The sequence below is a fragment of the Pipistrellus hanaki genome (genome assembly GCF_964339955.1).
Source record: "Pipistrellus hanaki genome assembly, chromosome: 4".
In the NCBI taxonomy this organism is placed as follows: domain Eukaryota; kingdom Metazoa; phylum Chordata; class Mammalia; order Chiroptera; family Vespertilionidae; genus Pipistrellus; species Pipistrellus hanaki.
Genome location: NC_140506.1, coordinates 47,507,895 through 47,534,216, shown reverse-complemented (window position 1 = coordinate 47,534,216; position 26,322 = coordinate 47,507,895). Strand labels below are relative to the sequence as shown.

The 26,322-nt window shown below is 35.6% G+C and overlaps 1 protein-coding gene and 1 long non-coding RNA gene across 6 annotated transcripts in view; both read right to left on the bottom strand.

Annotated features, from left to right (window-relative positions):
* LOC311622019 overlaps window positions 1–26,322 on the bottom strand; it is a 1,104,806-nt gene that overhangs the window by 544,406 nt on the left and 534,078 nt on the right. The gene's annotated exons all lie outside the window — the stretch shown is intronic.
* The window catches only part of SLF1 (SMC5-SMC6 complex localization factor 1), a 62,399-nt gene that overhangs the window by 12,662 nt on the left and 23,415 nt on the right, over window positions 1–26,322 (bottom strand). For 4 of the 5 annotated variants that reach the window (XM_084882638.1, XM_084882636.1, XM_084882635.1 and 1 more), the window contains 9 exons: window positions 26,142–26,285; window positions 25,396–25,542; window positions 22,790–22,912; window positions 21,280–21,333; window positions 19,999–20,157; window positions 17,707–17,870; window positions 14,700–14,831; window positions 13,494–13,659; window positions 2,249–2,396 (listed from right to left, as the gene is read on the bottom strand). In XM_084882638.1, coding sequence (XP_084738764.1) covers window positions 2,249–2,396; window positions 13,494–13,659; window positions 14,700–14,831; window positions 17,707–17,870; window positions 19,999–20,157; window positions 21,280–21,333; window positions 22,790–22,912; window positions 25,396–25,542; window positions 26,142–26,285 — 1,237 coding nt within the window. The remainder of the gene's footprint in view (window positions 1–2,248; window positions 2,397–13,493; window positions 13,660–14,699; window positions 14,832–17,706; window positions 17,871–19,998; window positions 20,158–21,279; window positions 21,334–22,789; window positions 22,913–25,395; window positions 25,543–26,141; window positions 26,286–26,322) is intronic. The other variant, XM_084882639.1, reaches the window with a different exon arrangement.

Sequence of the window (26,322 nt, the reverse complement as noted above, 5' to 3'; positions counted from 1 at the left end):
AAAGAATAATTTTTAAAAGAGGTAATATTCTCAGAGAAAAAGAAGTGGTTCATCAAAATATTGACAAAAAGGACATTATTAGAACATCTTGTTCACTTTTTGGGACAAGTGTATTATTCTATCAGCTCTATAATAAACACTTTAATTTTCATGTTAGCAATGGCATTGTTAAAGTCTAATTTTAGCTTAAGTCAGTTACAGGCTCAAACTTGTGTTTAAATTTGTCATGTGAAAATTGGGAATAACAGTGGATAACATCATTTTCCTTTAAAGTAAAGAGAAATTCAGAATATGAATAAAGAAAGCACTAAAGTTAATGTAACCCATTAATAGTAGAACCCTATTAATATAAGGGTTCATTATTTAGCTTTTGGCTAAAACTATATTTCCCTAGATACTGGAAATAACACATATAACTATATTGATGGTCTCTAAAGCCACTGATAATCCTGTCCTGAGTTGCCAAAATCAAATAGTTTTCCATTATAGAATTAAAACAGGAAATCCCTTTAACCTAATGTTTAGGTATTGTGCTAGCAAATGATGCCAGAATTCTGCTTTATCTAAAATGGAAAGGAAAAAAGAGAAGGAAAAACTACTAGTAGGAATGGTAGGAAAGAAATAAGAAAGGGTTCTGAAAGAAGGTTGAATTTGAACTACGAAATGTTAAAAAGTCATGCAACAAAGGACAGTTACTCCACAAAAGGAACAGTACTCACCCCTCATCTCAATAAAAAAGAAAGAAAAAAGGAGATAAAATGCTTTAGATAAAAATCTTTTAACCTCAGTAATGTAAAAAGAGACTTGACTTTGCAGAGGGCATTATCTAATAAATCCTGAGCCCAGTTATAACCTGGATTCTTATTCTAGATTCTCTTTACCAAGTATTAAATTGATTGACAACATATCCAAGAACTTTTTTTTTTTAAATATATATAAAACCAACACACATTAAAACACACATAATAAAACAAAGTATTTTACTTGGCAGTCTAAAATATTATTAAGTATATAAAAATCATATTTTATATTTGAGGGCCAGAAAAACCTCACTTGGTTTAAAATATGTTCAATAGGAATTTAGGATTACAAAAAATAAAGATAGAAAGACAGACAGGATTCATAGCTCCCTAAACTGGCTTTGTAGTTTAGGAATATACATAAGGCTTTATATGGAAGCATCCTTATTCTGGAAACCCAAAAAAGTTAGGGAGAAATCTTTTATAAGGTGAGCACTAAAAGTGAATTTTGTCATCACACTGCTAAAATAATATTCCCCCCCGCCCCTTATGTGAGAGAAACCCTTAAAGTAGATAATGGGAAGAAAAAGAAAGATTAAGAAATATATATACACATTTATTATTTCTTTTTACTTCATCCATGCTCATTGTTAGATTACCATACTCAGTGGGGCAACAAATACTAGCAACTTTTTATGTTATAACTAGAGGCCCGGTGTGTGAAATTTGTGCAAGGGGCTCGGCCCTTGCAGCTGCAGGCTGCCCTCAAGGCCCCAGCTTCTTTGTCTGGAAGGGCTTCTGGACAGTCATTCCACTGTTTGGTCGATTTGCATATTAAGGTTTTATTATATAGGATAAGAAAACTTATACGGCAATAGATATAAAGAAAAATGTTTTAATTAGTGATATAACTAAAGTTAATACAAGTTACTTTAAAATGTAACTATTCCAATTCAATTTATTTCATCTTTTAATACTGTTAAGTATTCATTCAAGAAGAGACCTAGGAACTGTACATATTGAATAGGTAAGGTTAGAGATGTACATGTTTTCTCCTGAACTTGAAGAATCAGAAGTTTAAAGGTATTGAAGAGTTCCTACTATGTGAGATTCAAAAGCACCATACATAAACAAGCAATATTTCTCTCTAATGAAGAGAATAAACTGATAAATGATGTGTGTTGGGGAAAGCTCCTGAAACATTTGGAGAATAATAAAATTACATATATAGTATGAGCTCAACAAGGCACTAGTAAAAATGCTTGGAAATACAGAAAGATACATATTAAAAACTCAACAGCAGTTATTTGTGTGGGAGCGTTCATTATGGGTAATTGTTACCTTCCTCTTTGTCAATGTATATGTGCATGTATATGTGTATATTTGTGTATAAATATTTTAAGGAAAGCTTCACATGAAGATATGCTGAAGATTGCAGACTGCCAAAGGGAAACCCAAAACTAATTTCCACAATGGATCTAAGAAAAACAAAACATAGAAAAACTTACCATCACACAAAAGGGAAACATAACTTCCTAAGTCATCTGACATGTGGCGTATCACATTTCTACCCATTTTAAGTCCAAGGAAGATCCAATAGTCTATTGCTGCTCCAAGAATTCCAGTCAATAAGTAGGCTAGTTCATGTTTGAAGACCTAACATTAAGACAAGAAATCTATTATTAAAATAAGATATATAAAGATCAATATTTATTAAATTTTATGAAATATCATTACCTTAGAGATGTATAGATGATATAGTTTTAAAAATATGAGTGTTGTTTATATTATCAGTTCTACAATATAAATCATTAAATTCCTATAGCAAGACATACAAACCTTATTTATATTAAGAGTGCTTTATCCTACCATTTAAAAATCTTTCTAATACATCCCACAGGTGTGGCTCAGTGGTTGAGTATCAACCCATGAACCAGGAGGTCATAGTTTGATTCCCAGTCAAGACACATGCATGAGTTGCAGGCTCAGTCCCCAGTGTGGTGGGGTGTGCAGGAGGCAGCTGATCAATGACTCTCTAATCATTGATGTTTTCCTCTCTCTCTCCCTCTCTCTCTCTGAAATCAATAATTTATTTTTAAAAAGTCTTTCTAATACATAAACAGTAAAAATGAAGTATAGAGGAGAGACAACCAAGATGGCGGCATAGGTAAACACCTGAATTTGCTGCTGCGCACAACCATATCAAAACTACAACTAAAAGACAAAACGAATATTATCCAGAATAATGGGAAGGCTGGCTGAGTGAAAATTCTACAACTAAAAACAAGTAGAAAAGAACACTGAGTCCGGTAGGAGGTGCAGAGGTATGGAAGTGTGGAGGTATGGAGGCGCGTGCGAAAGGGCTGGCACCTGTGTATGCTGTTGTCGTTTTCAATCAGGAGGGAGATACAAGCTCCCGAATGCTCTGAACTCCAATTTTGGGTGAGACTCTGGGGACCCAGACTCATATGGAGAGAAACTGGACTGTCTGGCATTGGGCCAGAATGTGAGGGTAGCTTTCTCTCAGAGGTGTTTGCAGGGATCATCACAGAGATCCAGAAACTTCTTCAGGGCAGGGGTGACAGGCAGCCATTGCTGTTTACTGCACCTTGGTGATTCCATGAGACCCTGCCCCACCCAGTTTACAACCTCACCCAATTTGTGCGCAGAGGCTTTTGCATATGTAAGGACTGGCTTTTTGCAATCTAAAACCTAAGGAACTGCAGCTGGCTCAGAGAGCCCCAGAGCTTCCAAAAGAAGGCCCAAGGCTCCACAGCAGCTTGCATTGCTTCACGGCTGGGCCTCATCTGGGCACCTCCAAACCCCAAACAAAAAGGAGGAATCTGCAGATCTCTCCATAGCTCCTGCTAGGTGGCTTCAGACAGTGGCTGACTTTGCACCTCCTCGGAGATCCAAGAGCCAGTGTACCCAGTGGTCAGAGTGAGACGATTCAGACTATAACTCTTCACATACATAAGAGACACACTCAGGGGGCAGACTCGGTGAGCACCAAAGCCCTACTGAAGAAAGTCCTGCCCCATAAGGGTGTCTCCAGCATATTAGTTCTCCCATTGTAGACACAACTGATCCTCATAGCCAATTGGCCTGGAGGTCCATTCCTCCCAGTGATACCAACAACAATCAAGGCTTAACTACAAAAAGCCCACACAGCCCACAAAGGGGTGTACCAAGAGTGTCCACCTCAGATAACTAGGGAGGCTGAACAACTGGGCCTTATAGGACATCTAGCACATTAGGCCATTCTATCAACTAAGGGAAGTCTCCAAAACGTGGAGACAAAGAAACGAGTCACAAATGAAAGAAATGAAGAAAAGCGGATATAGAGTTCAAAACAACAGTTATAAGGTTACTTAAGCATCTTCTAGAAAGATAACCTTTGGGAAATATAGTGAGACCCTCAAGAATATGAAAAAGAACCAATTAGAAATTAAGCATACATTGTCTGAAATAAAGAATAATATACAGAGACCCAACAGTAGACTAGTGGATCCCAAAAATCAAGTCAAAGATTTGAAATACGAAGAAGCAAATCACACCCAACTGAAAAAGCAAAAAGGAAAAAAAAATTCAAAAATATGGAGATAGTGCAAGGAACCTCTGGGACAACTTTAAGTGTACCAACATTCGAATAATAAGGGTGCCAGAAGAAGTGAGAGAAAAAGATATTGAAAATCTACAATATTTTGAAATAATGATAGAAAAGTCCCCTACCTGGTGAAATAAATAGATATACAAATCTAAGAAGCGCAAAGAACCCCAAACAAAAGGAATCCAAAGAGGACCACACCAAGACACATCATAATTAAAACTCCAAGAGCAAAAGACAAAGAGAATATTAAAAGCAGCAAAAGAAAAACAGTTACCTACAAGGGAATACTGATACAACTGTCAGCTGATTTCTCAACAGATACTATGCAGGCCAGATGGGAGTGGCAAGAAATATTCAAAGTGATGAATAGTAAGAACCTACAACCAAGATTACTCTACCCACCAAAGATATCATTTAGAATTGAAGGTCAGATAAAGAGCTTCACAGATAAGAAAAAGCTAAAGGAGTAATATATGAAATGCTAAAGGGTATTATTTAAGAGGATGAAGAACAAAAAGGTAAAGATAAAAATTATGAACAACAAAGTGACAACAAATACATATCAACAAGTGACACCGCAAAGCAAGTGAATAAAAAAATCTGACAGAATAAACTGGTAAATACAATAGAATCAGGGGCATATAAAGGGAGTGGACTGACAATTCTCGGGCGGGGCCGGGGGGGGGGGGAGGGAGGGAGGGAAGGTGTGGGGGTGTGTAAAGAGACTGGACGAAAATCTTACACCTATGGACGAGGACAGTGGGGGAGGTAAGGGCAAGGGGTGGGTTGGGAACTGGATGGAGGGGAGCTATGGGAGGAAAAAGAGGAACAACTAATAATCTGAACAATAAAGATTTATTTTTAAAAATGAAGTATAGAAATATTTTTTAAATCAATCTTTATTGTTCATATTATTACAAGTTCCTCATTTTCCCCCCCTCCACCAGGTTCTCACCCCACCCTCTGCCCTTTCCCCACCCCCCATTGTCCCCTCATCCATAGGTGCACAGTTTATGTTCAGTCTCTTCTGGCATCCAATATTTTTTAAAAGATATTTTGATTTCTTTCAGAGAGGAAGGGAGAGGAATAGAAAGTTAACAGCAATGAGAGAGGAATGTCAATTAGCTGCCTCCTGCACACCTCACACTGGGGATGTGCCCGCAACCAAGGTACATGCCCTTGACCGGAATCGAACCTGGGACCCTTCAGTCTGCGGGCTGACACTCTATCCACTGAGCCAAATCAGTTAGGGCAGAAATAATATTTTAAAATATAAACTCTTTTTCATGATGACATTAAAACTATGTCACTGAAATGCCTATATTTTTGGTTTTTTGTCTAGGCAGAAAAAAATCACTAAATTAACAGTAGGGTATAAGACACGTGAAAAGGTTTTAATAAATATTAGGGTATCCAAATAGATTATAACTGCTAAATTCTGGCATCATACTATGCCTAATAGGGGATCAGTGACAGAGAAATCTCTAGCACTTTGAACCCTCAGTGACTACTGGATTTATTTCCTTTGCCTTTAGCAGACAAGGTTCTTACAGGTATATATACCTATATTTCACTAGGGCATCATTCATTATCACAAAAAGCTATTAGTTAAATGATTTCAAAACTGAAGTTCTATTTCTGGTTTGTTGTGCAAACAAGGACAGTGCTCAAGCAGCACATACATCAGGCATGCCAAACCATGTTTACTGAGGAAAAGAGCTACAGTCAGGATCCTTAGTAGGTGTGCAGGTTCCCTGCGGCCCCATCACACTGTGGGGCAAGCACACTGTATTCTCTCAGGCTAGACATTAGAATTTGGGCCACAGACTCTGAAGAATGGGGCCAAGAGGATTTTAAGTTTCGAGATTAGGTGAGCACTGCTCTTCCTCTAACATGATCAGGGACCACAATACAGTATCTTGACTGCAGCCTGATCCCTACAGGTCAGAATTCATGAGAAGGTATCAGCACCACTTCCTCTCCTGACTTGACTAGAGGGCTGGATAGTAAGCCATTGCAGTGATAGTTGTTAACTTGGGAAGCAAGCAGTAGGACTGGCCTTAGTAAGCTGGAAAATTACCAATGCCTCCTTTGGGGGGGTCCAAGCATTGCAACTGACCAGAAGTGACTCCTTAAGCACTAGGTCTTAGCCAGAACTTTGCAGGAAGCCAACTTTATTCCTTGTAAAGCCAACATGTACATGGATTACTCTGAGAAAGTTTTACTTCTCATGGTTCAAGTTATCAAGAGACTATAAAACAGGACAGTGAAAATATATATTTAAACAAGAAAACTGACCAGTTAAGATCCATACCACAGAACTGTTCCTTCTAATATAATGTGTATCTGAGTATCAGCAAAGACACTTCTCAGAAAGAGACCGGTAGATTTTGATATCTCAAAATACTCCCCAGCTTAAGCAAACAGTAAATCAGAATCACTTCAGATCTCTAGTTGCAGGATGCTAAATAGCTAAAAGGGAGGTTAGTCCACAGAGCTAATAAGCCTCAAAGAAAACCACAACCCAGCACTCCCAGCAATTAAAAATAACCAAATCAACCAGTTGGGACTTTTCCTCTTTCTTACACAAATATATGTACACATGTACCCAACACAAGGAAATATCAATATTGCTTAATATTCAAATTTCCGATATTATCATTATTACACAGGTAGAAACAGGTAGGCCTTGCAGTACTTTCAAGAAATAACTGTAGGTACTTTACCATGATTAACAAAGATCTTGCCAAAGTTATTCTTATCTGGGTACCATTAGCTAAACATACATAACATATAGCTCATACCTATAATAGAAAATTTTATATAAAAAGACACTTTCAAATCCAGGCTTTGGATACTTTTATAATATACTCTTAACTGTGGCATTCAATATAAACACAAGGCCAAGACACTGTGCTATGGATTGTATTCACTGTAACTTTAACAGGATATAAACAATGCTATTATTTCTAGCATAGTGGATATATATGCTCTAGAAATGGATTAGTGGGGGAAAAAAAAAAAAAAAAGCAAATAAACCACCAAAATATTAAAGTATCATGAAATATTAAAATGACCGCTAAACCTGAAAGAAAAGAACATGAATACCCTAAGAATTAATTTAGAAAATGAAAAGATAGAATCATTTGAACAAATGACTTATTTACCTTAGAACTCCTAGAATGTTAAAGCTTATTACCAGACATTCTGTCAATTCCGTTTTCTATAATCAACCAGTACAGTAATCTCCAGTTTAGAAACTTGGTCTTCCAAAAATTGACTATCATATAATGTAGAACAAACTAGAATCTTGGACATCTGACTCCCAGGTAGGGCTGTCTACAATATCACACTGCAATAGATGACAAACTGCTCCTCTAGTATCTCTGTCAGGAAGATGTAAGCATAATGCACACACTGTGCCTTTTCTCGTTTTAAACACTTCCATTTGAATGAAAGCAGAAAAAAATGCTACAGTAGAGACTTGAGCTCTATTAAAGTTTTATCCTAACAGGCTGTGATATCTTGAATAAGTTACTTAAACTCTTTACCCTCAAGTTCCTTATCTTTAAATGTAAACTAAGAAAAAAAAAATGTAAACTAGGTTCCATTTCTACCTATAATTGAAGAGATATCATGAAATGGCACTTAAGGACAACACAAAGAAAGTAAAATTGGGCCGAAACCGGTTTGGCTCAATGGATAAGAGCGTCGGCTTGGGGACTGAAAGGTCCTGGGTTCGATTCTGGTCAAGGGCATGTACCTTAGTTGCGGGAATATCCCTGGTGGGGGTGTGTGCAAGAGGCAGCTGATCGATGACTCTCTCTCATCGATGTTTCTAATTCTCTATCTCTCTCTTCCTTCCTCTCTGTACAAATCAATAAAAATATATTAAAAAAAAAAAAAAGAAAGTAAAATTGGTATCTTCTCAATAACCTGACACAATCCACCTCTGCTCTTTGCCAAGGAAAGCCCAAAGCTTTCTTAGATTAATGGCAATGAAATTCACTGCCATGGTGTCACTCAGCAATACTTGCTGACTGACATTATGACAAAATAACATTAGCATCAACTGAGGACTTCTGTTTAGCTAATGACTTAAGATTGAATGCTTCAACTCAGCAAAAAAAACCCACAAAAACAACAAATGCTTTACAGCACTGAAAATGATGTCTGTGAACATGCATAGAATTCTTGAAATTGGAAACTGCCAAAAAGATACAATTAAGTACAAGAATGAATTCTAACAGATAAAGTAACATAATACAAACACAGTTTATATAAATTAAGCAATTAAAATGAAAAATAAAATATTAACTTGCAAAGTTTAAAACCAGTACGCACATTACAACCGATGCTATAATTTATTGCAATTACTTCACAAATATGTTGACTTATAAATTTGAACAAAAATTTTCAAGTTAAAAATCTATAAATCTGTTACTATTGACATCAGTATTTCCTGAGTAAATTACTTTTTTTTTTTAAATCCTCACCTGAGAATATTATTTCCGTTGGTATTTTTTAGAAAGTGGAAAGGAGGAAGGAAGTGTGTGTGTGTAGGGGGGGGGGGGAGAGAGGGAAGGAGGGAGGGAGGGAGAGAGAAAGAGGGAGGGAGGGAGGGAGGGAGGGAGGGAGGGAGAGAGAGAGAGAGAGAGAGAGAGAGAAATATCAATGCGAGAGAGATACACTGAGCCTGCATGTGCCCCGACCAGGACCTGGAAACGAACCTGGAACCCAGGTACATTCTTATACATGATGGTCCTTTGGTGATTTAGTAAAATTATAAAAACAGTTTTCTTACTGTTTTTATTCATAAGTGAGCCATTTCATTTACATAATCAAATGGATAAAAAAGAAACCTTAAAAATGAGGACATATTTTCTATCAAAGAACACACAAAGGCAAATGGAAATTAATAAACATGTTTTGAGTTTTAGTTTAGAAGTACTGTCCTCAATTGGCAATGAAGTGTATATAGTTCTATTTTTGTTAACTATTTTAAATATATACACATTTACATAATCACATTCCTTTTAAAATCAGATACATGTACAAGAAAATGGCTACTTACCTGGTTAGTGTTATATACTAGGATTACTTGATCACAAAGTTAGCTACACAGAGAAATAATTTTCCTTTTTTAATGCCAATTTAAAAATATGACCCTCAAAATAATTTTATTCTTTTATGCATGCCACAGACAGCCCTCTAAATAGAATTTTTAAAACCAGCAAGGGCTTTTGTTTCTAATAAAACAAAATTGGAAACTGCCAAAAAGATACAATTAAGTACAAGAATGAATTGTACTCGATAATTTAAACACTATTATAAAAGAAACCTAAAAATATTGACTAAAATAGGTAAAACATCTTCTGAAAAGTTATGAGAAATTGCTAAGCCAATATCAGGGGGAAGGTAAAAATCAAGTGAAGTACTCAAAAGTAGTCCTAAGAGTATTTTGCTAACTCGAGGAAGAGAACTGAGTTCCAGAAGCGTGGCTTTTGGAGCTTAAGGAAAATGGAGTATAAAAGTCCTAGCTCAAGACCTTACAACTAATACTCCAAACCCTGAAGAGTTTCACCCTCAGAGTAAGTGAATCAAAAGCAAATACATATATTTGTAACCCTGTACTTCACTTGGACTTTACAGGAACTCTCTAACTTAGACATTGGGTTAGGGTATTCATGAAATGGTAGTACAAACAAGCATCTGGAAGAAACGAACAGAAATTTTATTTGAAGGAAGATATTCTGCCTTTGCCACAAAATTATTGTTACAATTTCTGAAATGCAATTTATAACACAGAGTAAACAATAATTAGTTTGCAAGGGAATATAAAATATGTAAGAGAAGCAAATAACAGAAACAAAAAAAGGAGGTACACAAAGACTAAAAATATGGAATAATCAGACAGAGACTATAAAGTAATTATTATTGCCATGTTCAAAGAAAACCTTGAAAATTTTGTAGGGAACTAGAAACCATAAAAACATGTCACAGTAATTTGAAAATAAAAAAAGTCTAAAGCTGGAAAAAATATTTAAAGTATAACTGTCATGTTTACCAACATATTAGACACAGCTAAAAAGAATAGTGAACTAAAAGTTGGATGAAAAGACACTATCCAGAATGTTCTAAGTATACACAAAACTTGAAAATATAAATAGATGGGTAAAAAACACAGAGGATGAAAAAAGGAGGTGAAATATTGGAATTTAAAAAAGTAGAGAAGCAGAAATGGATAAGAGAAATTATTAGAATACAAATGATTTCCCTTACTCTTAACATAAAATAGAATTTATGGCATTTGACACAAGAGCTCTCCACCTTATCTACTATATTACTGTTCCTGAAAAAAATATTACCTAGCTGTCAATTATGATAATTTATCAGTCATGAATAATAACAAAACATCACTATATATAAAGCAGAAACTATTGCTAAAATAAATATATAAATAAACAAACCCACAAAGTAGATTCAGAAGAGTTAGTTAAAACAGTTATCAAACTTGATAGAAAACACTATAAAACAACAGAGAAAACACATTTTGGCCCCTAATATTTTAAGGGGTTAAAAATAAAATGTTCAGTTAATTTCGGAAATCAGAAATCATGTAGTACTCAATCTTTAACCAAAATTCACCATTAGAAAAGAACAACAAAGAATAGACAAACCAACAAAATCCATTAACAGCAAGAAAGCCAATTAATTTAGAAGTTGTAAAACACTTCCTCAAAATATTTCTTGGATCAAAGGGAAATTCATTATTAAAAGTAAAAAATACCTTTAAGAAAATAAAAGCAGCCTAAAGTATCAAAACCTATGGAATGGTTTTGAAAATAAAAGCAGCCTAAAGTATCAAAACCTAAAAAAATCTCACGATGTACTCCAAAGGCAATTTACATTGTGTATATATTAGAAATAGAGAGTAAAATGAGACCTAGCTCAGTGAATAGAGTGTCAGTCTGTGGACTGAAGGGTCCTGAGTTTGATTTTATCCAAGGGCACCTATTTTTTTTATTATTATTATTTATTTATTTTTTACATATTTTCTTGATTTTTTTTTTATTGCCCCCCTCCCTCCCTCCCACACATCCCCTCCCTCCCCATAGTTTTATGTCCATTGGTTGTACTTATATGCATTTATACAAGTCCTTCGGTTGATCTATTATCTCCCCCTGATATCCCTACCCTCCCCACTGTAATTTGACAGTCTGCCTGTTGCTTTACTTTCTCTATATCTGTCTCCTGGTTCATCAGTTTATAAAGATCTTTATCATCCACCGATGTGTGAGGTCATGTGGTGTTTCTCTTTCGTTGATTGGCTTATTTCACTCAGCATGATGCTCTCCAATTCCATCCAGGTTGCTGCAAATGATGAGAATTCCTTCTTCTTTATGGCAGCATAGTATTCCATTGTGTAGATGTACCATAGTTTTTGGATCCAATCATCTGCTGACGGGCACCTAGGCTGTTTCCAAATTCTGGCTATTGTAGATTGTGCTGCTATGAACATAGGGGTGCATATATCCTTTCTGATTGGTGTTTCTAGTTTCTTGGGATATATTCCTAGAAGTGGGATTACTGGGTCAAATGGGAGTTCCATTTTCAGTTTTTTGAGGAAACTCCACACTGTTCTCCACAGTGGTTGCACCAGTCTGCATTCCCACCAGCAGTGCACGAGGGTTCCTTTTTCTCCGCAACCTCGCCAACACTTGTCGTTTGTTGATTTGTTGATGTTGGCCATTCTGACAGGTGTGAGATGGTACCGCATTGTTGTTTTGATTTGCACCTCTCGGATAATTAGTGACTTTGAGCATGTTTTCATGTGCCTTTTGGCCTTCCTTCTGTCTTCTTTTGAAAATATTCTGTTTAGGTCCATTGCCCATTTTTTAATTGGATCATTCATCTTCCTTTTATTTAGTTGTATAAGCTGTCTGTAAATGTTGGAGATTAAACCTTTATCAGTGGTAATATTTGCAAATATGATCTCCCACACCGTGGGCTTTCTTGTTGTTTTATTGATGGTTTCTTTTGCTGTACAAAAGCTTTTTATTTTGAAGTAGTCCCATTTGTTTATTTTCTCTTTAGCTTCCATTGCCCTAGGGGCAGTATCAGTGAAGAAGTTATTTTGGCATACGTCTGAGATTTTGCTACCTGTGGATGCTTCTAGTATTTTTATGGTTTCCTGTCTGATGTTTAAGTCCTGTATCCATTTTGAGTTTATCCTTGTGAATGGTGTAAGTTGGTGATCTAGTTTCATTCTTTTGCATGTGTCTGTCCAATTTTCCCAACACCATTTATTGAAGAGACTGTCTTGACTCCATTGTATATTCGTGCCTCCTTTGTCAAATATTAATTGAGCATAGTGATTTGGGTTGATATCTGGGTTCTCAATTCTATTCCATTGATCTATTTGTCTGTTCTTGTGCCAGTACCAGGCTGTTTTGAGAACAGTAGCACCTAACTATTAATAGTTTATAAGCTTGATCCTAGGTCCTGGTAGGGGCATGTGCAGGATGCAACCCATCGGTGTGTCTCTCTCACATCTATGTTTCTCTCTCGGTCTCTCCCCATCCCTTTCCCAGTATCACTAAAACAAACAAACAAAATCAATGGGAAAATACCCTCAGGTGAGGATTAACAATCATAACAAAAAAGAGTAAAATGAAAAAAATCCAAACACTCGAGTACAAGAGACAGTAAAATAAAAAATATATATATGAGCAGAAATTAATGATATAACACACAAAAAAGTAGGTAAGTCCCAAAGGCAGAGATCATTTTGAATATGAGAAGGTAACTTTTGTAATACACCCAAATTGTGGCACAATATGTCACCATGCACTATACATAATTTACTATATTTAACCTTTCCAATATTTAACTATCCTCACAAAAATCACTCTATGTTAAATTTTCCGTAGCTTCCGCATCAAAATGTAAGATGACAAAGAAATACATCTCCAAAAATCTTATACCTTAAAACTAGACAAACTAAAAAGAAAACAATGACATATTTGGTTCATTTTAATATTTTCAAGTAATGCAAAGAGTAAAAAGAAGAAAAACATGTACAATTCAAAGATTTACTTTTTTCATAAACAATTATTCACTTGTAAGTTAATCCTACTTACATCATTAGACTTGCATTTTTCCTTGTGAGAATATATAGTCCACTCCAAAAGCATATATACTGGTCTGGTCAAAAGCCCAGAGTTCTCAATTCCTGACCAGAAGATTTCAAGGAGAATTGCTTTTCCCGTTATTTTCAGACTCTGAGAATCTGACCAGTCACACAACCTGATAAAAATATGAATAAGAATTATGTATTTATAATCAATTTGATCACTTTAGTTATTAGACACAGTATCTTGTCAGTTAACAAAATTCTAGCTAGGGGCTAAAAGGGAGGAAAAGGGAGATACCTGTAATTCTATCAACAACAAATAAAAAATATTTTAAAAATTATAGAAATTTCTGAATAGAGAAAGGTCATAATACATAAAATTTATCTATATAATAAAAGCCTAAGTGGCCATTATGACAGAAGGACCAGAACGACTGGTCGCTATGATGCGCATTGACCATCAGGGGGCAGACGCTCAGTGCGGGAGCTGACCCCTTGGAGGTCAGTGTGCCCCCACAGGGGGAGCGCCCCTCAGCCAGAAGCCAGGCTCATAGCTGGCAAGCTCAGCAGCAATGGCGGGAGCCTCTTCCTCTGCTCTGTCCATTGAGCCAAACTGGTTAGGGCCAAAGTAATCTAATTTTAAGAGCATACACAAAACTTAAAATTATTACAGATTCAGTATTAAATCCTAGTATAACTTTTTACTTAAGCATTCAGTTACTAAAAATTCAGAAGTATTTAAATTATGAAAAATAAAAACACTTACATACCCAAATGTATAAGCTGGTGAAAAATTAAAATGTGAACTAAGGATACATAAAAAAAGACCTCTATTGCCACTTAAGGGCTGTGTCTAGAAATATGTTTTAAAAATAAATCTACTTCAACTAGAAAACTAGGTGATTTAGCCCTAACAAGTTTGGCTCAGTGGATAGAATATCAGCCTGAGGACCGAAGGGTCCCGGGTTTGATTCTGGCCAAGGGCACATGCCCAGGGTAAGGACTCAATCCCCAGTAGGAGGAAACTGATCAATGATCCTACCATTGATGTTTCTCTCTCTAACCTTCTTTCCTCTCTGAAATCAATAAATATATTAAAATAAATAAATAAATAAATAAATAAATAAATAAATGTATATAAATGATTAGAAAAATGGTATGTAAAACAGTGTAAATATAAAAAAGTGGATTTGTTTTTGCAATTAAAACTTACTTTTGACTCAGTTGTCGTACTTCACTTTCAACTAAATTAAAGAAAAATTTGAGCAGTGTCAGGTAGAGCACCTTAGAGCCAGTAATATTTTCTGAGATTTGATGACAAAAATTTTCATTGAAAAGGCAAGACCTGAAAAACATGAACCCAATAAAAATACAAGCAATTTACTGAGTAATTTGTGGACATAGTATTTTTTAGCGTATTACTGAAATTGTAATAAAATTTGCTTCAACAAAATATAAAGCAAGTTCAGTAAAATTTTGTTACTATTGTCTTCATTTAAAAAATTAAATGTCAAGTATTTAATAATATTACATTTTTAATAATACTGGTCTAATATATTTTTCAATGATTGTAATATTTAATAACTATCTGGTACTCTCCCTTTGTAGTCTTTATATCACTGATAAAGAATAAAAAATAATGAATTTCATTAAACCCTTTTGATTCAGGTGACCAGCGATACACCCAATTTATAATGCTCCCATAATCCCCCTCTTACTTAAGATAATTTTATTTTTTATTATTTAGCAAAATGAAGGTTATTTTAGGGCTATTTTTTAGAATTCCATAAATTTAGCATTTATTTTCTTTCTGATAGTAGTCCTGTCCAACAAAATGTTCTGTAAAGATGGATATGTTTTATTGAAATGTAACTTGTGCAACAAAGAACTTAAACTTTTAATTATCTAATCTTAGGTAAACTTAAATAATTACATAGTATAGTGGTTACTGGATTGGATAACAGAGTTCTACAGTAGTTTTCCAAAAAGAATATAAGATTACTCAGAACTATAGATATGAAAGAAAATGAGTTTTAGGCAACTATTTACTACAATTTTCTTCTAACTTTATTATTATATTAATCATATACCATTCTTGTAACTTTCTTTGTCTCTATCTTCCCCGATTACTGTTTAAATACCACATTCTCAGGTTAGAAAGGTCCTTATGATCTATTAAATTTAAGAATTTATTTAATATCCAAATTTGTTCTACAAGAACCTACATGCCCATAAAGATGGGTACTATAATATCCTTTCTTTAAAAAAATAAAAATGTATATATATGTATATATATAAAAAATAAGATTTCAAATATATTAAAAAGTAGACTAATATCACCCCACTTACCTATATTCATACCACTTCTGTAGGCTCTTTCCCCCAATCCCTATCAAACCCAATTATTTTGAATCAAAATCTAGATATTTATCAAAAAATATACTTTTAAGCTGTCCAAATTTCATTTCCTATAGCTTTAATTAATTCATCCAAACATTTATTAAGCACTTTTTATGTTTCATGCGTTAAATTAAGCACCGAAGTTAAAGATGCTTAAAAGTGAGCTTCTACTCTATGTCAAAGACTACTTTGGAAAGAGCAACTGGAATACTTTGAAGATAAATTAAGAGGAAAAAGTGAAATCAAGACCAATAAAGGAGGTATTACAATACTTTTACATAAGAAGCACTTAGGGCTTTTAAAATAAAGGCAGCCCTGACTGGTTTGGCTCAGTGGATAGAGCGCAGCCTACAGACTCAAGGAAGGGTCCCAGGTTCGATTCCAGTCAAGGGCATGTACCTTGGTTGTGGGCACATACCCATTGGGAGGTGTCCAAAGGCAGCTGATCAATGTTTCTCTTTCATTGATGTTTCTAACTCTCTATCCCTCTCCCTTCCAGTAACCATTAAAATCAATAAAATATATTAAAAAATAAAATAAAATAAAAGCAATGACAGTGAAGGAAGAAACAGATTTGGAAATTAGAAAGATGTCAGCTACATAAAGTGTATATCCTCCACCATGATACGCAAATGCTGTTGTGTAAAAATGTTTTCATACCAGTCACCTTCAAAAGTGAAAAAACTGTTTGCTATATTTATGTTCTTATCCTTGACGTATAGCACAGTGCTTGGCTCCCAGTAAGTATTCAATAAACATTTGCTGAAAAAATGCATAAATGCATGCCAGCTAGTTTAGCTTGCTTCAAATATATCACAACCAAGATGATAGGTGGATCTTTATGATCTCAAATTTATAACCAAAGGTCTAGCCTTTGTTTGGCTAGGCAAGTATCTTTTCTCTCACTACTATGGACCCCCTAAAACTAAACACGTGTACAAAAAAAAAAATACTTCCCACACAAAGGAAGGCTATCAAAGACAGAGAGCTATCAGAAAAGACAGGGAAAAAAATGATAAGTTCTGCTGGGGAGAAAGGAGAAATAGGACATTTGGAGAGAGTAACATTTAGAAGACAAAAGAAGAAAAGCACATAGGCAGATGACAGCAAGTGCAGAGGCATGAAAGAGATGACATATTTAGTAAACAGAAAGTTAAGTTTCAAACTTCAAATTTCTAGCTGAAAAATATAACAAACACTGATGTTTAAACTTAAAAATATTAATTTTTTAATTTTTTTTAAATATATTTTTTTGATTTTTTACAGAGAGGAAGAGAGAGGGATAGAGAGTTAGAAACATCGATGAGAGAGAACCAACGACCAGCTGCCTCCTGCACACCCTCCACCAGGGATGTGCCCACAACTAAGGTACATGCCCTTGACCGGAATCGAACCCGGGACCTTTCAGTCCCCAGGCTGACGCTCTATCCACTGAGCCAAACCGGTTTTGGCTAAACTTAAAAATATTTAAACTTTTGATGACTAAAGTTTTATGATATTCAACAAATTTTCTTAATTACTTTTTAAAACAATATGCAAGCTTAGGATTTTGTTAAAAAATAAGAACAAATAATGGTTTGGCTTTCTGTGAATCAATTTCATGCATTCAATAAACATTTATTTTTTAAATAAACTGACTGACAAACATAACCAATTTAGACATGACCTATTTATAAGAGTTTTACAATAAATATAATACAGACATTATATATCTACACATACAGTACATTTTGAAAGAAAATATTTACTTCTTTCATGAGTTCCTAAAAACCAGCAGAACTACTAAGTTAAATTAAATCCTCACATGTGAAATTCCTTACCTGATAAGCACTTCTATTAGAGACCACGCTCCTTTCATACATGTTGGACACTGAAACAATTCTAAGTAATATTTTGACATGGTTGGGGACTTCCAAGGAGGATGCAGGTGAAGAAGAGCTGACAATATATGAAAGTATCGACCAGAAAACGTATCTATATTATTCTATTAAAAATAAACACACAAATAAAACACTTTAGCCAAAAGTATATTTTCACCAGCTAATTCAGTCTAAAACTATAACAACTATGGCCTAAGTTTCTTGCTAAATAAATGTATTTGCGCAAAAGATCATATAGATGTATCTATAATAGTTAATTAAATACTACAAGGTATTTAGGTACACTCTAAATATGTATCTATACATTAGATAATACTAGCTTTTGGGACTAACTTATATGAAACGCCCATTTTACTTTTAATAATTAGAGTGAGATAAGAGTTCCCAAATGTGACCTGAAAGGAATTAAAGAAATTTTTCATGAAACGTTCCTTCTTATTACCAACACTAGAGGCCCAGTGAACAAAATTCATGCATGGGGGAGGGGAGTGACCCTCAGTTCGGCCTGCACCCTTTCCAATCCAGGATCCCTCGGTGGATGTCCAACTACCGGTCTAACAACCCTCTACAATCCAGGACCACTGTCTCCTAACCACTCATCTGCCTGCCTGCCTTATGCCCCAAACTGCCCTCTCCTGCTGACCTAGTGGCCCCCAACTGCCCTCCCCTGCTGACTTGATTGCCCCTAATCCTCTGCAAGCCTAATCTTGCTCCTAACTGCTCTACCCTACCTGCCCGAATACCCTTAACTGCCTATGCCTTGGCCCCCACCACCATGGCTTTGTCCGGAAGGAAGTCAGATATCTGGAAGATGGCCAGTCAATCCAGTCTAGTTAACATTTTACCCTTTATTAGTATAGCTAGATTATATGGGATAGGATTTATTAAATGGGGGGGAAAGCCTTTTTCAGCAGGAGGAGATGCTCTTGCCAGACAAAAATACATAACCTCTATATCTACTGATAGCCAGCCATATGCACTATATTGCCAAACCGGTTATTAAAAAATTGAACCACTTTCTTACACCTTATACAAAACAGCTGTTGCCCTTAATGCCCCTCCTCAGCCCTCACCTTAGGTTCTGCCTTCACAGTTCACCCATATTAGGTTCTGATTGGTCAGTTTCTATGCCAGTCAGTGTCAAAAGCTCTGCCTCCTAGGCAGCCATTGGCTCCTCTGGGAAATCCAGAATGGCCCCACCTTCATGTTGGCACCAGCCCTTCAGTCACATCCCAAGTCTGCTACCAGGTTATCTCTGGCTGCTGAGAAGTGGCACCTCAGATCTCTGCTATTGGCAATTTTGAATTCTCATCCCTGACCTAACTTTCTTATAATGCAAGCTCCGTGAAGGCAAGTATTTGTCTTGTTCATTCTTAGTTCACTCATAGACTTTGCCTGTGTCCATGCATCTATGCTAGCACTGCATGGTAATGGGTCAAAAGGTCATGGTCATTGCAGGCTTTTTATGCATGCAAATTATACATGTTCTGTACCCGAAGCTACACTGTGTTCTAGTAAAAAGCCTGCTCAGATTGGCCAGAGTCAGAGAGGCAGTCTATTAAAAAAAGAACTGGTGTTGCCTCGGAAGTGGGGGGTAGTCTTATACAGCGAATATAGGCCTAAACCTATGTTTAAATGTAAAATTAGGGGGTCGTCTTATACGCCGGAAAATACGGGGTGTGTGTGTGTGTGTGTGTGTGTGTGTGTGTGTGTGTATGTTAGTCTAACATAGCTTAAACCTATTATTTCTTCAAATTGGCACCTTGCTGATGAACATGATTCGAAAGCTACCTTTGAAAAGCTATTCCTATTGGTTTTCACAGTTTAACAAGTATGTTTCTATACTATAAATAAAAACGGTTTTTATCAATGTTCTAAAGGAGTAATTTACTAAATGGCATTCTAGGTCATTGTAGGTGTAATGTAGTCTAATTTCACTGCCATGACACATACACATAACAATAAATAAATAAATAAATAAATAAATAAATAAATAAGTAAATACAAATTTTTTTCCAAGATAAAATTAACCTGGAAATTCTGAGAAAATACTAAGTGAAAAACACTCAAAGTAATACCTGTAAAGTTTAAAAACAGAAGAGAAATAGTAATAAATGGGTACCACATTTCCTATTAAAATGAATCAAGAAGTATTGAAGAGAAAATAAGCTGTAAGCATATAAGAAATGAAAAAATGTTCCTATTTTACATTCTTTGAAAGACTGTTCTTACCTGTAGAATATTCTCTAGAAGAGCATGAAGAAGGCATACAGGAGGGATATAATGTGCTTGCAAAGAGGAAAGCTCTTCAATTGCTTCTTTAAAAAACTGGCCTTCAATGAGACTTTCAATTAAATTTAATAGACCTCTGGGAATTTCAGCATTTTTAACCTAAGAAAGGAAAGAAAGAGTCTATGACTCAAACAAGATAAAGGTAAAATCCTGGGATCAAATCTTGAATTATCAAGGAGCCTTAATTTCCTCATCTGTAAAGTGTCAATTAAGTCCTGACTTTATAATTCCCAGGGTTGTTACATGGTTCAAAAAGGATGATTTACTAGTATATAAATGTGTTTTACAACTATAAGGCACTGCAAAAAATAGACTACTGCTTTACTTATTTTCTGTTGCCTTAAATAGTAAGGGGAAATACTACCTCTAAAAGAAAAAATTTAATAGGCATTTGCAAAGTCTGGCTGATGATGAGGAAACCTAAGTTAAGAACTATAATTACACATAATTCCTTAGGTGCAAAATTATTTTTTTATCTTTTTTAAACTTATAAGCAAATTATGTCTGTTAAGATATACTAAATATATTAAAATTCTTCAAGCACCACAAATATTTGCAAAAGTAACAACTGCATAATGCCATTAAAATCACTCTGAGACTGCACATTAATATAATTCTAAAAGTTCCATGAAATACATTTCACTTGGTCAAAATATTTTTAACAATGCAAGTTAACCACTTTGAACTAGTCAAGAATAAAAAATACTCTAAAAGACTCCATGGAATAAAATAATCATTTTAAAGAGGTGAAAAAGTATATAAAAGATATACACATTTTTAAATACTAATCTATAAGTAGTATTTATAAAAGCAATAAAATATGAGAAAAGGGATATAAAACTCATCTGTGATGAGCACAAAATTTTAATTCTTATTTTATTTTACTACTATATAAAAATTTTTGAGGCTATGACATTATTTTTAGTGTTGATTTCTAATTAGAAAAACTACATTTAAAATTTAATAGGGGTCCTGGATTCATCTCAATACACCCAGGTGTGTGTGTGTGATACATATAAGAATCTACCAATGAATTCATAATTAAGTGGAACAACAAATTGATGTTTCTCTTTCTCCATCCCATTTCCTCTCTCTCAAATTAATGAAAAAAAAAGAAACTTTGTTGGGCAGACAATACATTCCTTTACATCAAAACACTAAAAATAACAAAACATAAAGCCTCATTTTTGCCCCATCACCACCCTACTGCAAGCCCCTTACCTCAACATTGTATACTGGTTGTTTTTCTATCTTAATGCAGCTGTATCTGATAGCCTACAAAATATCAATCATATAATTACAATTTAACATTTTTTTGGTCAAAAAATACATTTCAGTTTACAAACTTACAAAACAAATTCTGATACTCATGTTTGCTCAGGCTGGGGACATCTATCATTTCAGGGTAACAGTACTCTGATGAATATGAACATTCTCTATTTTCTCCTTCTAAATTTAAATAACTTAAAACGCAAATTCATATTTACTTTGAAGATCTGGAGAGGTCCACTGTCCTATTTTAATAATGAGAAATGTAAATAGGGAAAACATTTCATATAACGGTCCATAGAATAAAAATATATAGTCATGTTTTCAATAAAATCACATGTATACCACCTTCCTCTATTGTTATAAAATACCTACAATTACATACCTGTTTAAAATATTAAACTAGAAAAAAATCTTCCACAAATAGAAAAAAGGTAATATTCTGATTATATGAAAAGCTAATTGATCAAACCATAATTTTTCTTGAGCTTAACAGATAGCAGAGGCCTCTTCGCAATCAACTAAACTGAAATATGAAGAAAGACAGGAGCCTCTAAGGAAACGGGACATGAGCACTAATTTATATCCAAGACACAGCATGGTAAAAAGAGAAGGCCTCCATTGAAGAAGGTAAGAAACCTTCAGCTAAAATTTTCACCACTAGCTAAAGGTCAAGCGAGGGCTGTATGAAGAGAACAGAAACCCTGGGAATCAAAGACATAAGGTGAGTTAGCACTCAATAGAAGGATTTTCTCCATGTATCTCATCAGGGCTCATGGGGGGAAAAAAGGAGACAGATGGGAGACTAAAGAAATCCTCCCTCAGTGGTTCTCTACCTTCCTAAAGCCGCAACCCTTTAATACAGTTCCTCATGTTGTGGTGACCCCCAACCATAAAATTATTTTCGTTGCTACTTCATAACTGTAATTTTGCTACTGTTAATTAATCGTAATGTAAATATCTGTGTTTTCTGATGGTCTTAGGCTCTACAGTTGCAACCCACTAGCAGGGTTGCCTAAGACCATTGGAAAACACAGATATTTACTTTGCGATTCATAACAGTAGCAAAATTACTGTTATGAAGTAGCAACGAAAATAATTTTATGGCTGGGGTCACCACAACATGAGGAACTGTATTAAAGGGTCACAACATTAGGAAGGCTGAGAACCACTGCTTTAGGTGAAGGCCCGGGCAAGGTGAACAGCGGTTGCTATGGGAAAGGCAGCAAACCCTGTTATATATAATTTATCTATAATCATGGAGGTATTAGCAGTTCATTCAACATATTTACTAAGTGGCCAAATACTTACTGGTCATAACAAATTAATTAAGAAAAGTATTTTAAGAAACATTAAACATAATAAGGAGCCATTTATTATTTTTATTATTATAATTATTATTGTTTTGGTTATGCCACAGAAGAGGAAATGATACAAAATCTTTTAGCATGCCGAGTTTTACCTGAGCTCTATATATATGCTTCCGTAAGGCATTTTTTATTTCAACAATATCCACATTTGTCCTGATATCCTTGGTTTCTGATTCTTTGGCATGATCAGCAAAAATAGAAATCTTCCTTTCTTCCTGCATACATGGAAAAGTATATTAGACAGTGTAATAAAGTGTCAACACAAGTGATTAGTATCACAATGGACAATATAATAAAAGAGCACATCCATGCAGTGTTAACCACAAGTATCCTTCCAATCATCCCTAAAAATAAAAGGGTAATATGCAAATTGGGCAGGATGCCATCACAGTAATGACTGAACAGCAGGCTGCATGGGGCAACCAGGCTGGCAGGGGGATCAGTTGACAGCAACCAGGACAGCAGGAGGGGCAGTGAGGGGCAACCAAGCCAGCAGAGGGGGAAGCAGTTGGGGGCGACCAAACTGGCAAGGGGGTCACTTGTGGGTGACCAGGATGGTGGGGGGGGGGGGCAGTGAGGGGCAACCAGGCCAGCAGAGATGGGTAGTTGGGGGCAACCAGGCCAGCAGGGGAGGAAGTTACGGGCAATCTGGCTGGCAGGCATAGGTGGTTAGGGGTGACTGGGCTGGTGGGGGGTGGGGGGCAGTTAGGAGCCAGCGGTCCTAGATTGCGAGAGGGATGTCAAACTCCTGCTTTAGGTCTGATCCAGCAGTTGGACATCCCCCAAGGGGTCCAGGATTGGAGAGGGTGCAGGCTGGGCTGAGGGAAACCCCCCTCCTGTGCAAAAATTTCATGCATCAGGCCTCTAGTCTTATTCAAAGACTGATCCTTTGGCATGATCAACAAAAACAGAAATCCTTTCGTTCTGTATAAATAAGACTAGAGGCCCTTTATATAAACACTAGAGGCCCGGTGAACAAAATTTGTGCATGGGAGAGGGTCCCCTCAGCCTGGCCTGCACCCTCTCCAATCCTGGAACCCTCAGGGGATGTCCAACAGCCTCTTGCAACCTGGGACTGCTGGCTCCGAACTGCTTGCTTGCCTGCCTGGCGGATCCCCCTAACCCTCTGCCTCACCCTACACCTGGGACCCAGGATTCCCTCCTTTGGCCAGTGGCAGGCATCCAGGGCCCAGGCTTCCCTTCTTCTGCCTGGCCACAGACACCCACGACCTGGACCGGCTTTGCCCGGGGCCAGTGCCCAGGACCATGGGGTTAGGCAGCTTGTCCCTCTCCCGGAACACAGGCATAGGCACAGCCGCTGGCACCCAGGACTGTGAGGCGGGTAGCTTGTTTCTCTCCGGGGCTGCAGCCTGGCTGGCCCCATTTCTATCTACAAGCTCATTTGTACCTGGCTGGTCCCCATTCCTCTCTCCCCAGTGTTGAGTGTCTGAGCCTTTATGGAGTGAGGATGTGATGACCATTTGCATATTAGCTCTTTATTAAATAGGATTATACAATTTAAAAAAAGTTTTATTATTTATTTTTTTAATATATTTTATTGATTTTTTTACAGAGAGGAAGGGAGAGAGATAGAGAGCTAGAAACGTCAATGAGAGAGAAACATTGACCAGTTGCCTCTTGCACACCCCCTACTGGGGATATGCCCACAACCAATGTACATGCCCTTAACCGGAATCGAACCTGGGACATTTTAGTCCACAGACCGATGCTCTACCACCAAGCCAAACCAGTTTTGGCTTAAAGAAAGTTTTAAAAAAGCAAACAGTTCAATTTGGAAAGTTTTACCTCATATTTACATATGTATTTTCTTAAGGTATTTTTCATTTTAACCTGTCCCAAATCTTTCCTAGAATCTCTCTTGTGTTTCTTTATTGCCATGCTCACTTGTTATGATCCATTATTTAATTACCTTTATCATTCTCTGAAGAATCTCCTGAATATATGTCTACAAATTTAAATCTACAATAAAAGCATAATATGCTAATTAGACCAGACATCCTTTCGGATGACCTTCCAGATGAAGCCAGGGCTGCGAGAGAACCCTAGGTCCTGAATGCCTGCTGGCAGCCAGAGGGAAGGAAGGCATACTCTTGCATGAATTTCATGAATCGGGCTTCCAGTTATAAAATAAAGTTATAATCTAGAAAAATTAATTCAAGAAGGATCCCATTTTAAAGGCAAGCTTTCTTACTAAAATGGTCTATATTATACTAGAAAAGAGAACAATATAAACTAAACTTTATAACAGAACGTTTTACCCAAACTACATACACATGTAGTCTTAAGGTACTTTTCATTTTAACAATTTTAGCCTCTTTTTTTTTTTTTTTTTTTTTTAAGAACATTTGTGTCTTTTTCTTTTTTGTTACATTCAGGCAAAACAAAGTGTATTTGAATATCCTGATTATTAACTCAAATTTATTTGTGTGTATATGTAAAAATACTTTCATTGTGAATCAAAGTTAACCACAACATTATGCATATCACACCAGATTAACACAAGAAGGACTTTTCCATAAGATGTGCAGGTTAATATTCAACACAGCAAGTGTCAATATTTAACACATCACAAAAAATCAAGACTATCTATGTCTACATTATACTAGGAAAGAGCCAAAAAAACAAAAAACAAACAAAAAAAACACACAAAACTTTAGCTTAGCTTATAAAGTTTTACCTGATCTCTGTATGTGTGCTCTTTGAAAATACTTTTAATTTTATCATGTTGCACATCCTTCCTGGAATCTCTCTCTTTTTCTTTTTTGGCTTTTTTTCTCAGAGTATAACTCCTTTGAATGTCTTCATCCTTTTTCTTAATTCCTTTCTACATGTATTTAGACAACAAACAAATCTTAACATGAGTATGTTATCCAAGTAAACCTAAGATTATTCTGACTTATAACAATACAATACATTTTAAAATTAGTAATTATGTGTGTGTGTGCGTATGCGTGTGTGTATATGTATGTATATAAGGAAAACTCATCCAGTGTTGAAGAGGGTATACCATAAGTAACATATTTTGGAAAACAATTGGGTATTACTGAGTACAACTGAACATGCAGGCTCTATTCCCAAGATAGGAATTCTACTCCTAGGAATATATCCTAAGCTAGAGAAACTCTTAAAAAAAAATACACACCAAGAGACATGGAAGAAAATGTTCATATTGCTCATGGCAGAAATGTTCATAATTGCAAAAACCAACCAATTAATCAAACACCAACAAAAAGAAATCCAGCAAAAAAGCAAGTCACAGAAGATTATAAATACCATGAACTTTATATTCTTTTAAAAATTGCACATAAATGCTTTATAAAAACTTTTGTACATATAATTAAAAACAATTTTATAAATAACATATCTGGCAAATTTAAAAAATAGCTGTAAAATAGAAATTATTTTTAAATTGAAAGATCTTACCTGATTTCTGTATGTGTGCCTTCCTAAGGCATTTATTGCTTTAATAAATTTCAAATCTTTACTGGACTCTCTGAATTTTTCTTTTTTGTGATGGTCAGTGAAAATAGAACTAACAACATCTTCATCATCATTTTCCATTTTTTTCTGCATATTTGTAAAAACATATTAATGTTGTTAACCA